Source organism: Schistocerca cancellata, chromosome 7 (genome assembly GCF_023864275.1).
Source record: "Schistocerca cancellata isolate TAMUIC-IGC-003103 chromosome 7, iqSchCanc2.1, whole genome shotgun sequence".
Classification (NCBI taxonomy): Eukaryota; Metazoa; Arthropoda; class Insecta; order Orthoptera; family Acrididae; genus Schistocerca; species Schistocerca cancellata.
Window position 1 is genome coordinate 376,393,596 of NC_064632.1, and position 19,055 is coordinate 376,412,650.

Sequence of the window (19,055 nt, forward strand, 5' to 3'; positions counted from 1 at the left end):
GGAAGTTAACCCAGCAGTACGTTTGTTTTTTTTTATATGTTTTGCTGTTTTGTAGTGTATTGATCCACCGTTTTATTGATATACTTTGTCATGCTGATGTAGCTGTCGTGGAGTGTTAGTGTGTTTGTTAAGGAAGAGATCTGCTCATTTTCAGTGCAGTTATCTGGTTGAGGAACCTTGTGTCTCTGTCAGGATATTGCTCTTCAGTAGAGGGACAGTTTTAAGCTTCACTTTTAGTTTATTGTAATACAACCAATCATATGTACAGCATCCAGTTTATTTTGCTGAACACCCATTTTAGTATTTTTTCTTTCAGAGTCCACACTCTCTGAATGGTGTGTCCATATTAGAAAGTGGCCACTTAAATGAAGATGACCAATCAGTTACCACAGAGACAGCTGTGTGATAGTGTATTGACAGACTAAGAGCAAAAAATGACATAAAAGTGCATGCACTTTTCAGAAGACGTACACCCTCTGAAAATATGAGATTTTGAAGAATTCAATCACTGTGGCAGGTGACGGTAGAACTCCAGAAAGGTGATTTACATTAGGTGCAAGGATTGACAGTTGGCCATGAACCTAAATAAATACAGTGTTGTGCTCAGAGAGAGGTGAAGAAATCCACAACTGTACAATTCCACCATTGGGGGCAAATCATTGGAATCCGTAACTACTGTAAAATATCTACAAGTAACCATCTGGAATGACCTAAAGTGGAATGACCACATAAAACAGATTGTAGGAAAAGCAGAAGCAACACTGAGATTCATATGCATAATCTTAAGAAAATGTAATTCATCCACAGAACTTACAAAATACTTGTTTGATCGAATCTTGAGTTTTGCTCATCAGTTTGCAAGCCTTACCAGGTTAGATTAACAAAAGAAGGAAGATTAGATTTTTAACGTCCCATTGGCAGTGAGGTAGTTAAGAGATGGAGCTTGAGCTAATGTTAGGGAGGGGCTGGGAGGAAAATCAGGCGTCCCTTTCAAAGGGATCATCCTGGTGTTTGCGTGGAGTGATTTAGGGAAATCATAGATAATCAAAATCCGGATGGCCAGGCGGGTATTTGATCCATCATCTTTCTCAATCTGAGGCATGCTAACCATTGTCTACCTTACTCAGTACATTAGCTTGGCGGAAGAGATAGGGAAGCTACAACAAAGATTGGTGTGTTTCGCCATGGGAGCATATAGTCAGTGTGAAAACATTACAGAGATCTTCAACTAACTCCAGTGGCAGATACTATAAGAAAGACATTGTGCATCACAGAGAAGTTTACTGTTGAAATTCTTGGAAGAGTCGAACAACGTACTACTTCCTTTCATGAAGTGACCACAATAAGGGAAAACAATGAGCTAATGTGGAAGTTTAACAATGATTATTCTTTGCATGTGCCATTTGTGAATGGAACAGGGAAGGTGGAACATACAATGGTGCCAGAAGTATCCTTCACCACACAGTGTGAGATGGCTTGTGTATTATACATTGTGTCCATAATTAAAGTTCCTGCTTGAAAATGCTGTAGAAAGGTAATCACTGCTTAGAATGTTGCCAAATTTGAATAGCAAATTATTGATGCAATGGGAAAAATCATGGGAGGAAAAAAAGGAAAATATGAAATAAAAAAAAACAACGAAAATTTGACCAGCAGATGGCACTCTAAGTGTCTGAATATAAAAACCAACAACCAACAGATTTGTGGCAAACGACTGTTCCTCAATTTATTTCCAGGTCGCTTAACTTCAATGTCTCCATGACATATTGCACACTGCTGGCAAAGCTTTTTCTACAAGAACAGTGGCCCTGCAGAAGTTCCAGACACTCATCGGTATGAAAAAAGAATTGGTCCAATGTCTGCTAAGGGTCTGGAGACAATGATTAAAAAATTAAGAAAGAGATGGTCTTTTGATGTGCAATGCAGCAGAGGGAGGAAAGCAGTTCATTCGACATATGTCGAAGATTGCAGGAGGGATTAGCATTGGTGTGCAAACATGCAAGGCATGAAGAATTGCCGAAACGTTGGACATGAGTGTGAGCACCATGCATAAAATTCTATGAAATGCATTGCCATCCATATAAAATCACCCAAGATCAGAAGTTTCTTTCTTCTGACCTGCCAGAAAGACAAATGTTCACAATGGAATTTCTTGCTCACAAGGAAGTGGACAATGAATGGCCATGGAAGAGTCTGTGGACAGACAAAGCCCCTTTCCATGTCCAAGGTTATGTCGATATGCAGAATTGCAGAATATGGAAAATCTGGACACACATCAGCTGGTACCATTTCATTCTGAATAGTTGACTGTATGGTTGGGATTGATGGCATCATTTTTCAAGGGGATGAGTCCTGTGGGTCTTGTCACCTGTGCTGTCACTGGTGAACGCTATCAAGGTCTTTTGCGCACCATCATCATTCCAACTCTTCAGCAGGATGGATGTCTGGGTAGGATCATTTTTGTGCAAGGTGGTGCTCTTTCGTACATTGCACAGCCAGTGAAGCAGCTGCTGTGAGGGATTTCAGAAATGCTAGAATTATCATCTGTCATTACCCTAGAGCTTGGCCATCCGGATCACCTGAACATAATCCGTGTGACTTCTGACTGTGGGCTTATCTGAAAAATGTTGTGTCTAGTGCTCCAATTATGACCATAGTGGAATTGAAGGCAAGTATTGTGCAACACATTCTAAACATGACGACTGAGATTCTCCAATCTGTTGTGGAACAAGCTGTTTCTCGATTTTAACTTGTAGTCGAAAGCAGTGGACGGAGTATTGAACATGACTTGCACCAATATCATGACAATTAGAAACTGTTGTTATGTTGCTTTTTATGTAAGAGTACAATTAAAAACCAATGTCATCTTGCTTTTTATGCAGTTTTGGCTTTAGGGCAGTTAAAAACTGATTTTTCCCATTCAATGTGGTACGACCTTGCTGTGGTGGATGGGCTTCCGTAGCTAATCATGCCACATCTGTTGACTGCCAAACTTGTGCAGTCATGTACATTGAACATAACAGATGGTGTAATAGCTGCTAGTGAACCTTTCGTGATGTGAGGTCGTGGTCCAAGAAACTCTTCTGTCCCTGACATTTCGTCCAGGACTGTGCTGGACATCCTCAGAGGTGCTTCTCTGCTGAGTCTTGCTGACTGAGTGGTCAGACGTCCGAGAGCAACATATATACTATAGGAAAGGCGTTGAGGTCGAAGTAACACGTGATGAACAGAGATAATCCTTGTCAAAGATAAAACTTAACTATTGATTGTCATCTTGTCAAAGATAAAATTGTCTAGCAATTCTGCAGAGCTACTGTCCATATGTCACTAAGTTTCATTTTCTCCTCTTTCCCATTAAAATTATCCTGAGAGGAGGCAATGAAACTTAGCGACAGATGGACAGTAGCACTGCAGAATCTCTAGACAGTTTTATCTTTGACAAGACGACAATCGATAAAGAAGTTGCATCTTTGACAAGGATTATCTCTGCTCATCACATTACCTCAACCACGCCCCCTTTCCTCTAGTATATGTATCGCTCTTGGACTTCCGACCAGTCAGTCGGCAAGACTCAGCAGAGAAGCACCTCTGAGGATGTCCAGCACAGTCCTGGACGAAATGTCAGGAACAGAAGAGTTTCTTGGACCACGACCTCACATCCTGAAAGGTTTACTAGCAGCTATGTTGTCCGGTCGTGAAAGCCTTCATTCTGTGAGATAGTGTAATGTGCAACTCAAACCATAGCCCTCATATTGCGATTCATCTATCATTTGTAGCCAGCCCCATTTATGTTAAGATGCTTACAGCGCCACTACTGGCAAAATATTCGTAAATTTTTTTTCCCTTTCCCTTGACATTTTCCCCCATGTCAATAATATGCTGTTCAAAATTGGTGTCATTCTGAGGAGTGATTCTCTTTCTACAATATTTTGAAAGTGGATATTTAATTTTGGACACCCTGTAGATGTAGACGTAGAATTAGATGTAAAGGCACTGACATGCATCTTATGTTAATTGTTTGTACCTCTATACCATGAACATTCTCAGGAGAATGTACCAGAAGGTGATGTGGCATTCTTCATGAAATACATTTTAGCATTCTTTGTCTCAGCCATTCTTTTCTCTCAGTTACCAAAATTGCATTAGTGCTATGGTAACAAATGTGCTACCCAGTAGAGTGATATGTTTCCTCAGTCTTTCAATACATTCTGACACAGCCGTCTCTGCGGCAGTTGACTGGTGATCTTCATTTAAGTGACCTCTTTCTAATATGGGCACACCATTCAGACAGTGCTGTCTCTGAAAGAAAAACCACGAAGAGTGTGTGTGTGTGTGTGTGTGTGTGCGTGCGTGCGTGCGCACGCGCGCGCGCGCGCGCGCACATGCGCGTATGCGTGCGTTGCCCCACCAGAAATATGGGTCATGGGGACAGGCTGATCTGTAGCATAGCCCTAGATCTACATTTGTTCCAAAGTTAATGTATTTTTCATTATAATTCTGAGAAGTTGTAGTCCATTGTGGACATCTTGATAGAGTTCTTTGGAAGGAGGAGGGGTAGCGCATCATAACTCTTACTGTCCTCAAGATATACTTATCAGATAAAGCCCTACTATAGATGCTCATTTCTTAATAGTAAAAACACAATATATAGTGAGTTCCACTGGGCAGAACATTTTGTGGACTTTATTGGCTGCATGTCATCGGATTAGGTTGTTGTTGTTGTTGTTGTTGTCTTCAGTCCTGAGAATGGTTTGATGCAGCTCTCCATGCTACTCTATCCTGTGCAACCTTCTTCATCTCCCAGTACCTACTGCAACCTACATCCTTCTGAATCTGCTTAGTGTATTCATCTCTTGGTCTCCCTCTACGATTTTTACCCTCCACACTACCCTCCAGTACCAAATTGGTGATCCTTTGATACCTCAGAACATGTCCTACCAACCGATCCCTTCTTCTAGTCAAGTTGTGCCACAAACTCCTCTTCTCCCCAATTCTGTTTAATACCTCCTCATTAATTATGCAATCTACCCATCTAATCTTCAGCATTCTTCTAGAGCTCCACATTTCGAAAGCTTCTATTCTCTTCTTGTCCAAACTATTTATTGTCCACGTTTCACTTCTATACATGGCTACACTCCATACAAATACTTTCAGAAACGACTTCCTGACACTTAAATCTATACTCGATGTTAACAAATTTCTCTTCTTCAGAAACACTTTCCTTGCCATTGCCAGTCTACATTTTATATCCTCTCTACTTCGACCATCATCAGTTATTTTGCTCCCCAAATAGCAAAACTCCTTTACTGTGTTAAGTGTCTCATTTCCTAATCTAATTCCCTCAGCATCACCCGACTTAATTCGACTACATTCCATTATCCTCGTTTTGCTTTTGTTGATGTTCATCTTATATCCTCCTTTCAAGACACTGTCCATTCCGTTCAACTGCTCTTCCAAGTCCTTTGCTGTCTCTGACAGAATTACAATGTCATCGGCAAACCTCAAAGTTTTCATTTCTTCTCCGTGGATTTTAATACCTACTCTGAACTTTTCATTTTTTCCTTTACTGCTTGCTCAATATACAGATTGAATAGCATCGGGGAGAGGCTAAAAGCCTGTCTCACTCCCTTCCCAACAACTGCTTGCCTTCCATGTCCCTCAACTCTTATAACTGCCATCTGGTTTCTGTACAAATTGTAAATAGCCTTTCACTCCCTGTATTTTACCCCTGCCACCTCCAGAATTTGGAAGGGAGTATTCCAGTCAACATTGTCAAAAGCTTTCTCTATGTCTGCAAATACTAGAAACGTAGGTGTGCCTTTCCTTAATCTTTCTTCTAAGATAAGTCGTAAGGTCAGTATTGCCTCGCGTGTTCCAACATTTCTATGGAATCCAAACTGATCTTTCCCAAGGTCAGCTTCTACCAGTTTTTCCATTCGTCTGTAAAGAATTCGTGTTAGTATTTTGCAGCTGTGACTTATTAAACTGATAGTTCGGTAATTTTCACATCTGTCAACACCTGCTTTCTTTGGGATTGGAATTACTATATTCTTCCTGAAGTCTGAGGGAATTTCGCCTGTCTCATACATCTTGCTCACCAGATGGTAGAGTTTTGTCAGGACTGGCTCTCCCGAGGCCGTCAGTAGTTCTAATGGAATGTTGTCTACTCCCGGGGCCTTGTATTGACTTAGGTCTTTCAGTGCTCTGTCAAACTCTTCACGCAGTATCATATCTCCCATTTCATCTTCATCTACCTCCTCTTCCATTTCCATAATATTGTCCTCAAGTACATCGCCCTTGTATAGGCCCTCTATATACTCCTTCCACCTTTCTGCTTTCCCCTCTTTACTTAGAACTGGGTTTCCATCTGAGTTCTTGATATTCATGCAAGTGGCTCTCTTTTCTCCAAAGGTCTCTTTAATTTTCCTGTAGGCAGTATCTATCTTGCCCCTCATGAGATAAACCTCTACAACCTTACATTTGTCCCCTAGCCATCCCTGCTTAGCCATTTTGCACTTCCTGTCACTCTCATTTGTGAGACGTTTGTATTCCTTTTTGCCTGCTTCACTTGCTGCATTTTTGTATTTTCTCCTTTCATCAATTAAATTCAGTATCTCTTCTGTTACCCAAGGATTTCTACTAGCCCTCATCTTTTTACCTACTTGATCCTCTGCTGCCTTCACTATTTCATTCCTCAAAGCTATCCATTCTTCTTCTGCTGTATTTCTTTCCCCCATTCCTGTCAATTGTTCCCTTATGCTCTCCCTGAAACTCTGTACAACCTCTGGTTCTTTCAGTTTATCCAGGTCCCATCTCCTCAAATTCCCACCTTTTTGCAGTTTCTTCAGTTTTAATCTACAGTTCATAACCAATAGATTGTGGTCAGAGTCCACATCTGCCCCTGGAAATGTCTTACAATTTAAAACCTGGTTCCTAAATCTCTGTCTTACCATTATATAATCTATCTGATATCTTCTAGTATCTCCAGGGTTCTTCCATGTATACAACCTTCTTTCATGATTCTTGAACCAAGTGTTAGTTATGATTAATTTATGCTCTGTGCAAAATTCTACCAGGCAGCTTCCTCTTTCATTTCTTAGCCCCAATCCATATTCACCTACTATGTTTACTTCTCTTCCTTTTCCTACTGTCGAATTCCAGTCACCCATGACTATTAAATTTTTGTCTCCCTTCACTACGTGAATAATTTCTTTTATCTCATCATACATTTTATCAATTTCTTCATCATCTGCAGAGCTAGTTGGTATATAAACTTGTACTACTGTAGTAGGCATGGGCTTCGTGTCTATCTTGGCCACAATACTTTTTGTAGTAGCTTACCCCTACTCCTATTTTTTAATTCATTATTAAACCTACTCCTGCATTACCCCTATTTGAATTTGTATTTATAACCCTGTATTCACCTGACCAAAAGTCTTGTTCTTCCTGCCACCGAACTTCACTAATTCCCACTATATCTAACTTTAACCTATCAATTTTCCTTTTTAAATTTTCTAACCTACCTGCCCGATTAAGGGATCTGACATTCCACACTCCGATGTGTAGAACACCAGTTTTCTTTCTCTTGATAATGACGTCCTCTTGAGTAGTCCCCACCCGGAGATCCGAATTGGGGACTATTTTACCTCCGGAATATTTTACCCAAGAGGACGCCATCATCATTTAATCATACAGTAAAGCTGCATGCCCTCGGGAAAAATTATGGCTGTAGTTTCCCCTTGCTTTCAGCCGTTCGCAGTACCACAACAGCAAGGCCGTTTTGGTTAGTGTTACAGGGCCATATCAGTCAATCATCCAGACTGTTGCCCCTGCAATTACTGAAAAGGCTGCTGCCCCTCTTCAGGAATCTCAAGTTTGTCTGGCCTCTCAACAGATACCCCTCCGTTGTGGTTTCACCTACGGTACGGCTATCTGTATCGTTGAGGCACGCAAGCCTCACCACCTACGGCTAGGTCCATGGTTCATGGGGGGGGGGGGGGGGGGGGGGCAGAATAGATTACGTGTAGTATTTGTTCCATAGACTCATTGTGAGGAGGTCCACACGGATGTAGATGATGGTGAAAAGGTGCCTTTGTGACCAACATAATGGAAGGAGGAGGCACTAACATTTCCTGCTACCCATCAGAATAATAAGCTGGAGCCCACCAAGATCACCTTGCAGACATTTGTTTAAGGAACTCAGGATATTCACAGTGCTTCTGCAATACATATATTCACTTATGAAATTTAAAAGAAAAAAAAAACCAGCAAAGTGCATAGGTACAACACTAGAAGGAAGGTGATCTTCTCAATACTGGGTTAAATCTGACTTCGACACAGAAAGGGATGTATTATGCTGCCACAAAAATCTTTGGTCATTTGCCAAATAGCATTAAAAGTCTGACAGGTAGCTAACCAACATTTAAAAACAAATTAAAAGAATTTATAAATGACAACTACTACTACTACTACTACTACTACTACTCAATAGATGAATTTTCAGATATGAAGTAGTAACTGAAAAAAAGAATTAATTATTTTGTGTAAAGAAAACTTTATTAAATAGACACATTCCACATCATTACAAAATGTCATTTTCATGATCTGTGGAACAAGTAAGTGTATGTACTGGATTCCCGGATTGGCTTGGAATTTTGAAAGTTAGGCTACTGGACCTCTATCGGCATCAACTCTACGAATTGGTATCCCTGCACAATGGGTTGACCTCCGGTCATATCTTAACATAACAGCTCAAAATTTGGAGACAACCCTCCATCTTGAGGGATATGTTGGACAGCAAAACTGTTATGTCCCCTCCTCTGATAGACCATATTACAAGTAGCACATTGGTGTGATTCATTGGTTGGAGAAAATTATTTTTGATACAAAAACTTGAATGATTTAATTCATCATCATCATCATCAGTTATCTGCTATATTAGCAGGTCCTATGCCTCTCCATTTTCTGCGATCCATTGCTTCCTTCTTAGGGCTGCTGTATGTTGTACCGTCCATCATGTCATCCAGTATATGGAATCTCTTCCTTCCTCGCTTCCTTTTCCCTTCTACATAACCTTCTAAAACTGTTTTTATCAGTCCGTCATTCTTTCTTAATATATGCCCAATCCAATTTTTTTTTCTTCTTTTTATTACATCTAGTAACTGTCTTTTCTCTCCCACTCTTCTCAGTATCTCTTCATTTTTTACTCTGTCCATCCAACTTATTCTTTCCATCTTCCGCCATGTCCAGATCTCAAAAGCCTCCAGCCTTTCTCTGTCTTTTTTCCTCATAGTGCATGTTTCAGCGCCATATAGAAGAACACTCCATACAAGACATTTTATGAGTCTCTTTCTGAGTTCTCTGTCCAGACCACTGCAGAAGATTCTCCTTTTCTTATAAAATGCCTCTTTTGCCATTGCTATCCTTGTTTTAATTTCTGTGGTGCTCTTCCAGTCGGTGTCTATCCTGCTTACAAGATACTTAAAATTTTGCACCTGTTCTAGTGTTTCTCCATTCAGCACAATTTTTATTTCCTTATTTCCTCCTATTGCCAATACTTTTGTTTTATTTGTGTTAATTTTCATTCCATATTTTTTTCCGTTAGTTGCAATGGTGTCCACCAAATCCTGTAATTCTTTTTCCCCTGTGGCTAGAAGGACCATGTCATCAGCAAATCTCAAGCATCCTACTCTTCTTCCTCCAATTTCTACTCCTTTGTCATCTAATGAGCATTGGTCAATCATATTTTCCAAGTACAGGCTGAAAAGAGTAGGTGATAAACAGCATCCTTGTCTTACTCCTTTCCCTAGTCTGATCCAGTTTGTACTTTCTCCTCTCACTTTAACTGAAACTTTTTGATTAAGGTATAATGAGTTTATAAGTCTTCTGGTTTTCCAGTCCACTCTTTTTTCCCTCATAATAGTCGCCAGCTTGTCCCAAACCACATTGTCAAATGCCTTTTCTAAATCGATGAAGCACATATATAGGTCTCTTCCTTTTTCAATAAACCTTTCTCCCAAGATTCGTAGGAGCCCTATTGCATCTCTGGTGCCCGTATTCCATCTAAAGCCAAACTGCTCCTCTCCGAGATTCTCCTCCATTACTTTTTCAAGTCTTTCATTAATTATTCTTAACATCACTTTGGCTGCATGTGAAATGAGGCTGATTGTCCTGTGCTCGCTGCATTTCTTGGTTCCTTGTTTTTTCGGTAATGGAATCATTACTGTTGTCAAAAAGTCCTCAGGCCATTCACCACTGTCATATATTTTATTACATAGCTTCAATATTTCTCTTATTCCGTTGTGGTTCAAGCATTTTAGTATTTCTCCCGGTATTGTATCTGTACCTACTGCTTTGCCATTTTTCCTTGCAGCAATGGCAGACTTTACTTCTTCCATTATGATGGTCGGTCCTTTCTCTTCATCACTTACACTGTTGTGTGATTCAAGTTCCAGAGTTTCTGGTTTGCTATTTGTGTCATATTGCTCTTTTATATATTCTTCCCATCTCTGGAGGACATCGTCACGATCTTTGTACACTACCTCTTCATCTTTACTCAAAATTTCCATAGTAGCACTTCCTGCTCTGTTTTGTTCCCATGTCATAGTCTTTACTCTGTTGTATAGTAAGTCGTATCTTCCCTTCCTGTCCAGTTCTTCAATTTCATCACATTCCTCTTTTAGCCATTTTTTCCTAGCCTGCTCTGTTTCTCTTTGCAGTTCGTTATTTAACCTTCGGTATATCTTTCTTGCATCTTTGATACAAAAACTTGAATTATTTAATTAAGGAACTTTTAAGTACTTAACTGACAGGTCCGTGCTTGGTATCAGTCAACTCATCATCTCTCCAGGAATGTTAATCTGTAATCGGATTGTCAAGATTAATTTTATATTGTCATCTGTTTTTGTTTCTGGCACTGCTCCAGGCACTCAAGGTGGCTTCATCGTGTGCTCTGTTTGCACCATGAAAAGTTTGAGAGTTATAGATTCACCACTATGTGTCACGACAAGTGGACCTTCCAGTATAAAAGAAGTGTAGAGTATTGTGATGTCCGTGGAGAATCAGTAAGAGCAGAATGGGTTGATCAGGAGAGCCGAACAATTTTGTACATGGGCTAATCATTGGATGTCATGTGAGAAACAGATCCGTCAGGGACATTTCATCCCCAGTCAACTGCTGGTGATGTGATTGGGAAGTGAGAACTTGAAGGAACAATCACTGCTAAACCAAGACCAGTCAGACCCCATGTACCGATGGGCAGGGCCCTTCGAGCATTGCAGATCAGTGGAAGGAATCAAGTACGTCGCCCATGTATAGACCCTCTATGTACTCCTTTCACCTTTCTGCTTTCCCTTCTTTGCTTAGAACTGGGTTTCCATTTGAGCTCTTGAGATTCATACAAGTGGTTCTCTTTTCTCCAAAGGTCTCTTTAATTTTCCTGTAGGCAGTATCTATCTTACCCCTAGTGCATTACCTGCCATCAAACTGTGAAATATGGGGGAAGTGGTGGTGTTGCAGTATGGAGATGTTTTTTGTGATTGGGGTGTGGTTCCCATGTTGCATTTAGAAAACACTAAATATAGAAGCATGTGAATGCATTTTACAGCATTGAGTACTGGATACAGTAGAGGAACAGTTTGGAGATGAGTGTTTGTATCAGTACAATGCTCCCTACTATCTGCGAGGCAATGGTTTGTAGACAATAACATTCCTGAAATGAACTGGCATGCCCAGAGCCCTGTTCTGAACCCAATGGAACACTTTTAAGATAAGTTAGAATTACAACTTTACTTCAGACCCAGTGTTCATCATCATTACCATCTCTGGTTGTGCCTCTTCAGGGAAAATGGGCTGGCTGCCATTCCTCCACAGGCATTCAGACAACACACTGAAAGTGTCCCCCAGCACAGTTCAAGCTGTCGAGAGAGGCAATACAACCTTGTCACAAAACTTGTAAATGTATAGTACACTGAGGTGCATTGTGGCCATGCATCATCAAAGAGAAAATCAGTTTACTACATGTATTTACAAGTGTTACACCTGTGTGTAAAATTGTGAGGCACAAGCAACTGTCTCAACTGAAAATTATCAGTTAGAGTCCATGGGTAAAGAATGTATGAATAAATAAATAAATCATTTGTATTTCAGGCTTTGAAAGTAGTCAGTTTCTAGCTGTTAGTTATTAGTAAATGTTGGAAGTTGAACAGTTCTCTTAACATCATCTTATACTTTTTACTGCAGTGCTGGTCAAAATTTAAAGTGAAAAAACTGTGTAAGATTGTAACGTAAGTCCCTACTCACACTTTTAATGACAGTGTTTTATTGGATGTAGACAAAGCTAGAAGATGTAACAATAGTTTCATAAATTTTGTAGCACAGTTTAATAGTGACAATTTTAACCATACAAGCATTACTTGTGTCATCATCCAGTACGTATTTGTAAACATATATTGTCTTTGTCTACCTGAGACTGTTGTAGATTTTTTAAATATTTTCTTTATTTGTATAAATGACTGAATCTGCATGTGGCAATTTGTAATTTCTATTACTAATATTTCAATTTAATATTTCAGATTGACAAATACACACAGGATGGATTTAATGGACTTTTTTGATCTTTCAAAAGAGTTCAAACCTGTGCTTGTGGAAGGTAGTCAGACTCAAGTGCAGCTGAAGCAGCTCAGGCAAAATATTGTTATTGAAGAGTACAAAAAGACACACAAAGGAAAGGAATATGCCACAGAATATCAGAAAATGGAAGAAGAGGAAATAAAAGGGGTAGATAATTTTGTGAAGAGACTGAATATTTGTATGAGTATAAATCAATTACAGATCACACACTTTAACTTGGCCCACGAGTGGAGAATGTGGAACCTAGGGATCAACATGTAGCACACTGTCTGTTGGGACAAGCCCTGCCTCCTCTTCCCAGGGCAGCCAGCTTATAGTTTACCAAAGAAACAAATATTTAATGCATGAATGTGTCCTTAGAAGGACCACGTACAGCTCCTGTGCTCATTTTTGTAAATAATGTTAACAATAAGTATGCACGAGACCACACACAAATCAACACTACAGTCACAGTTGCTACTTATTGCTGTGGCTTACATACTCTTATGTAGCTAAGATTAGAAACGAGTGTAAATATTGTGGAGCGATATTGAGTCAGACAATCTTCACTGATCATAGAGGGATTAAGTTAAAGTGTGTGATCTGTATTAATAAGACTTCAATGTACTGAGTGTGCACTGTTGACAAGCATGTGAGACAATATGTATGACGTATGGGTGGGAATATTAAGTGGGATGATGGTGGGTGGTTATACTTAGTAATGCACATAATGTCTGAACAACAGGTTCATTGTGTAACTGCACAATACAGAATCATCAAATGTCTTACTAGTGAAAACTTGAAATTCGCAGAAATTTTGTAATAAATGAAATCAGCATTCAGTGATGAAAGACTTCAAAGACATAGTGTGCTTGCCTAGCATATCGAGTCCATAAATGGTTAAAAATGCGAACTGTGATCGTAGTACATGGATGAACATTATAGTGAGAACAGTAATGTTATATTGAAGGCAACCAATATTTGAAAATTTACAAAACTGTGTTTTCTATTAAGTTATGGTTGCTGTCAAGTTGTCATTACAAATGAACTAGATTACCAAAAAGTGTACTCCCCGTGGATCTCGTGCCTTTTGACTGAAAAATAAAAGAGAAAAAGTGTGCAGGCTTGTGAAATGTACTGAACAATGTCTGGGATGAGTTTTTGCATGTGACAAAACTTGGATACACCCTCTACATTCCTGAGTCAAATTAAGCCAGATTGTCAGAGGAAGTATGAAGCCATTCCAATGAAACCCAAGCCTTGACTGTAAGCTGGTAAGCTGCTTGTGATAGGCTTTTCTGACTGGTGTAGCATATTGCACATTGATTTCTTCCAGGGCTGTAACACCATCAACTCTGTGTATCACTATGATCTTTTTTAGAGAGGTTAGACTTACTTATCGCAGTAAATGACAGCTAACCAATATGAAAAGTCATTGTTCTTCACAACAATGTCCACCCCCATGCTGTAACTCTTTATTTCGTAGAAATTAGAAGAAAATGAGAGGGGAACCAATCAACCACTTTCTTATACTCAAGACATATTGCCCTACAATTTTCATGTCTTTAGGCCTGTAAAGGAGGCACTGATAGGTATAAGATTCCAGGCTGATACAGCGTGGAAAGACTTTGTATACAATTAGCTAGTGACATGACATCATTCTTTTATTATGTCATCAAGAAAATTCCAGTATGCTGAGCTAAGCACATTTCTGAAGTAGGAGGTTACATAGAAAAGTAATGTATACTTTTTATATTGTAAATTTAAAAATAAGCGTGATTTATATTTGATAAGCTTTCATATTATATTTCACAAATATTTAAACAACAGCATCTTTTCAGTATAGTATAAGCAGAGCTGTAACTTCGGTGTAATTTTTAATCTGTATTACATGTCAGTATTTAATTATCTGGTAAACTCAGTTTTTATGCCTAAACATTACAGATGACTTTCCACATAGATGGCTTTAAGAGAAAATGATATTCCACATTGTATTTCTCAGGCTCTTTACTACACTGATCAGCCAGAACATTATGACCACTTACCTAATAGCCAGTAGTTTCACCTTTGGCACGGATAACAGTGGCAACACATCATCCCATGGATGGAGCGAGGGCTTGGTAGGTCACTGGAGGGAGATGGACCACATCTGCCCACACAAGTCACCTGTTGTTGTTGTCGTTGTTGTGGTCTTCAGTCCTGAGACTGGTTTGATGCAGCTCTCCATGCTACTTTATACTGTGCAACCTTCTTCATCTCCCAGTACTTACTGCAACCTACATCCTTCTGAATCTGCTTAGTGTATTCATCTCTTGGTCTCCCTCTACGATTTTTACCCTCCACGCTGCCCTCCAGTGCTAAATTTGTGATCCCTTGATGCCTCAGAACATGCCCTACCAACCGGTCCCTTCTTCTTGTCAAGTTGTGCCACAAACTCTTCTTCTCCCCAATTCTATTCAATACCTCCTCATTAGTTATGTGATCTACCCATCTAATCTTCAGCATTCTTCTGTAGCACCACATTTCCAAAGCTTCTATTCTCTTCTTGTCCAAACTATTTACCGTCCATTTTTCACTTCCATACATGGCTACACTCCATACAAATACTTTCAGAAATGACTTCCTGACACTTAAATCTATACTCGATGTTAACAAATTTCTCTTCTTCAGAAATGCTTTCCTTGCCATTGCCAGTCTACATTTTATATCCTGTCCACTTCAACCATCATCAGTTATTTACCTCCCCAAATAGCAAAACTCCTTTACTACTTTAAGTGTCTCATTTCCTAATCTAATTCCCTCAGCATCACCCGACTTAATTCGATTACATTCCATTATCCTCGTTTTGCTTTTGTTGATGTTCATCTTATATCCTCCTTTCAAGACACTGTCCATTCCGTTCAACTGCTCTTCCAAGACTTTTGCTTTCTCTGACAGAATTACAATGTCATCGGCGAACCCCAAAGTTTTTATTTCTTCTCCACGGATTTTAATACCTACTCCAAATTTTTCTTTTGTTTCCTTTACTGCTTGCTCAATATACATGTTGAATAACATCGGGGAGAGGCTACAACCCTGTCTCTCTCACTTCCCAACCACTGTTTCCCTTTCATGTCCCTCGACTCGTATAATTGCCATCCCTGCTTAGCCATTTTGCACTTCCTGTCGTCTCATTTTTGAGACTTCTCATCCCTCAAAGCTACCCATTCTTCTTCTACTGCATCTCTTTCCTATGACATTATTGGACCTATATTTGAAGGTGAATGTTTCTTTTGATAGCTTTCTTTACCACTACTCTGACTACATTGGTGTACTCTAGTTAGATTAGTGTCATGTCTCTTATAATTACTATTACTGATATTGTTATTTATTAGCAAATTTTGACTTTCACTTTGATGTACATTCTCGTTCCTGTCTTTGTTTAGGCCATCAAGTGCATCTACAAAGGATAACAATTCTTCTACAGTCTTCCACCCACTACACAATATACATTTCCTAGCATAGATAGCCTTATTAAGATCCTAACTAAGCCTTCTTCCTCCATAGGTTTATCTAAGTACTTTTCCCATGATAAATGCCAGTCAAAATACCTTCTCATTGTTTCCCACATACTGTTATAATACTTTGGATCCCGCAAATCAGATAATAATTTTTTTGGGCACTCATTGACCAATACTTCTTCTTAAACTTTTCCTGGAAGTCGGCCCAAGATGAAAAATTCTCCATGTTTGCAGTGCCCTATTCTGAAGCCTCTCCTAAAAGATACCCTACTGCGAATTCTATCTTTTTTGAGTCTTCCCAGTTTTTCGGCAAGGCTAGGTTAAACAGTTTCAGAAAATGAGTTGGGTGTACGTCCCCGTCTGGCTTAAATTTTGGTAACTGCCTGGATAGTCCTGAATTTGCTCCCCATGCCTCACTGGTTAACACCACGTTAGAAGAAATCACTTTTTTGTATACCTTATCCTGAAGAAGTTTGAGTTCTTTCCATAAACTATCTATGCCTTTCTTTGTATCATTAAGTTCCAAAGCTAAATCTGAAGAAATGTTATTAGGAGTTACCCTCTCGGCCACTTTTCTGTCTATTAACTCTTCTACTTGTTCCTCCAGATTGCTTATATTTGAGGTATCTGATGTTGCTAGTTTCTCTTTAAGATCCCTTTCCAAGGTATCAAATTGAGTGTTGACACCTGCAATTTGCGATTGAACAAAGGAAATTAGCTTATCTTGTTTCTCAATATGCTCCTTCAGGGTGTGCAACATCGAAGGTAACATTGCATACTCTTTGAAATGATCCTAATTTTTCGGCAACTTCTGTTACTAAGTTGTTAAATTTATCTTCAGCGTCAAATTCTAATTTTTTAGTTAAATCTTGAAGTTGCTCATCCTGTTTCTGGTTAAATTCAGTAAATAGTTGTTTAACATAAGTATTCAAAGAACTAGTGAGTTCACTCTTTATACCTAACTTCAGATTTTGTACCTTATCATTTAAAGAATCAAATTCAGTCTTTAATAGAAGTATATTCGCTGCTTGACTGTTCAAGATTTCACTATGAGCCTTTAAATTAGAATGTACTAAACCTACTACTCTCCTTAGGGCTTCATTCTGAGCATTTAATTTTTCACTTAGTGGTGGAATCGGCCTTCTGGCCATCCAACTTAGCACTTCGGTCATCGAATATAGCATTTAGTTAAGTATTTACTGAGTTTAACTTTAGACTTAGTCCTTTAATTAAATTTGCCATTTCAGTCCAGTCTGGTGTGTCCCTATTCACTGTCTTGGCCATGGCTGGTCCTGAAGTTTGTTGCTGTTCTTGATCCATAATTTTATTGATCTTAGACCTAGTGATCATCTAAAAGAAATTGCACCACTGAGTACAATAACTACACTAAAAGTTTATTATTCACTCGTCCCCTCAACTTTTATAAAAAAAATTATTGTTTTTCGCTCACCCAGAGTAGAGTTCTAACTGTGTCGGTGAGTGAATGTGTAATCAATGCCGGAGGACAGCACTGCCGCCGGTGGCATCGGACATTGGTTTCAGTGACGCCATCGGTGAGTGGACGCGGAGTCAGCACTGGTGAGCAGCAGCTGGTGCAGTTGGCGTCAGTGACTGGTTACTGTGTCGGTGCCTACGCGATGCACGTGTGTGAAGACTGCTTACTCCCTGTAACCGATCTTCTTAGTCAAAAAGTTGAGGTCTTCTCTCCAGTTTTCTTCGCTATTACTTTCCCACATCTTTTACAGTATTGCATTCGCGACTTTCTTCCATTTGTTTATTGGACTCAATACGATTTTTGGAAACCGTTCTCGTATCTTGTCAGGACTGGTTGCTATGGCAACGCCTAATATCTTCTTTCCATTTCTGGTTTTAAATCCCTGTTTTCTTTGGGTCCAGTCACTTAGGTCACCACGTTCTAATGTGTTCAGACGACAAGAGACAGTGTGGTATTGGATTGCAAGGCACACACGTATCTCACTTCAGTTAACTTGCATGTTGTGTGTAGCCAATCCTCTTCTCTTCTTCTCTGGGTAATCAGCTACGTCGACCTCCCACAGTCTTCTTCTCCGAAGACTATAGCTGGTTAAGGGAATTTATTAAAATACTTCTCTATCCTTGAAATAATTTTCGTACTTTTATAATACTTTTCAGTTCCATCACTTTATATTTTCAACTTTCATAGATGGTAACACCGCAAGTTAACTTATCCCTTACATGTTAGACTGATTTACACACATTCAAATAGCATACATGCATCTTGTTTCGTTCGCAGCCAAGACATGAAAAAATTTGAAAGTCTCTAGTCTCAGGCGTGTCCAATACATGAATGTGCGTAGCACAATATATTCAACTGTTCAGTAGTCTTTTTTTTACAATCACCACAGACACTAACATATCAAAGGTTACGACATAAATATTCGTTGAGATCTCCTCATGTCTTCCGTGGCACTGGCGGCAAACGATTGTCGTCGTCAGCGACTCACCCCTCTTACAGTCTCCTAATAACAAACTTCTGACCTGCAAATAGAAACAGGTGGATCGGTAGAAATGTTCTCATTCTCCCGCCTCGTACCTAAAATATCAATTGTTTGAGACAGTGGAATGCCGAGTGTTTCTAGAATTCTCCTTGAAATTCTTAAGGCACTACACCGTCATTCATGTGTGCATTTCTTATGCAGTTGACACATTCCACATCATAACGGTTACCAGGAGATTGATCAATGGAACAGGTAACTGACTAACTAACTATCTCTCTCTCTCTCTCTCTCTCTCTCTCTCTCTCTCTCTCTCATATGTGCGTGTGCATGCGGATAGGTGTGTGCACGCTGCTGGCTGGATGCTCAATACTGGCATGCAGTTCACACAGTGGACTGGGATGGAGGTTATCAGATGGAGGGGGTGGAGAGAGAGGGACAGGAAGCTGGGGGGGGGGGGGAGGAGATAATT

General features: G+C 39.6%; 1 protein-coding gene across 3 annotated transcripts in view; it reads left to right on the forward strand.

The window, feature by feature from the left end:
• Positions 1–19,055, forward strand: part of LOC126092186 (probable ATP-dependent RNA helicase spindle-E) — a 272,749-nt gene that overhangs the window by 23,502 nt on the left and 230,192 nt on the right. For all 3 annotated transcript variants that reach the window (XM_049907663.1, XM_049907664.1, XM_049907662.1), the window contains exon 2: positions 12,573–12,777. In XM_049907663.1, the coding sequence (XP_049763620.1) occupies positions 12,592–12,777 (186 nt within the window). In that variant the 5' untranslated portion in view covers positions 12,573–12,591. The remainder of the gene's footprint in view (positions 1–12,572; positions 12,778–19,055) is intronic.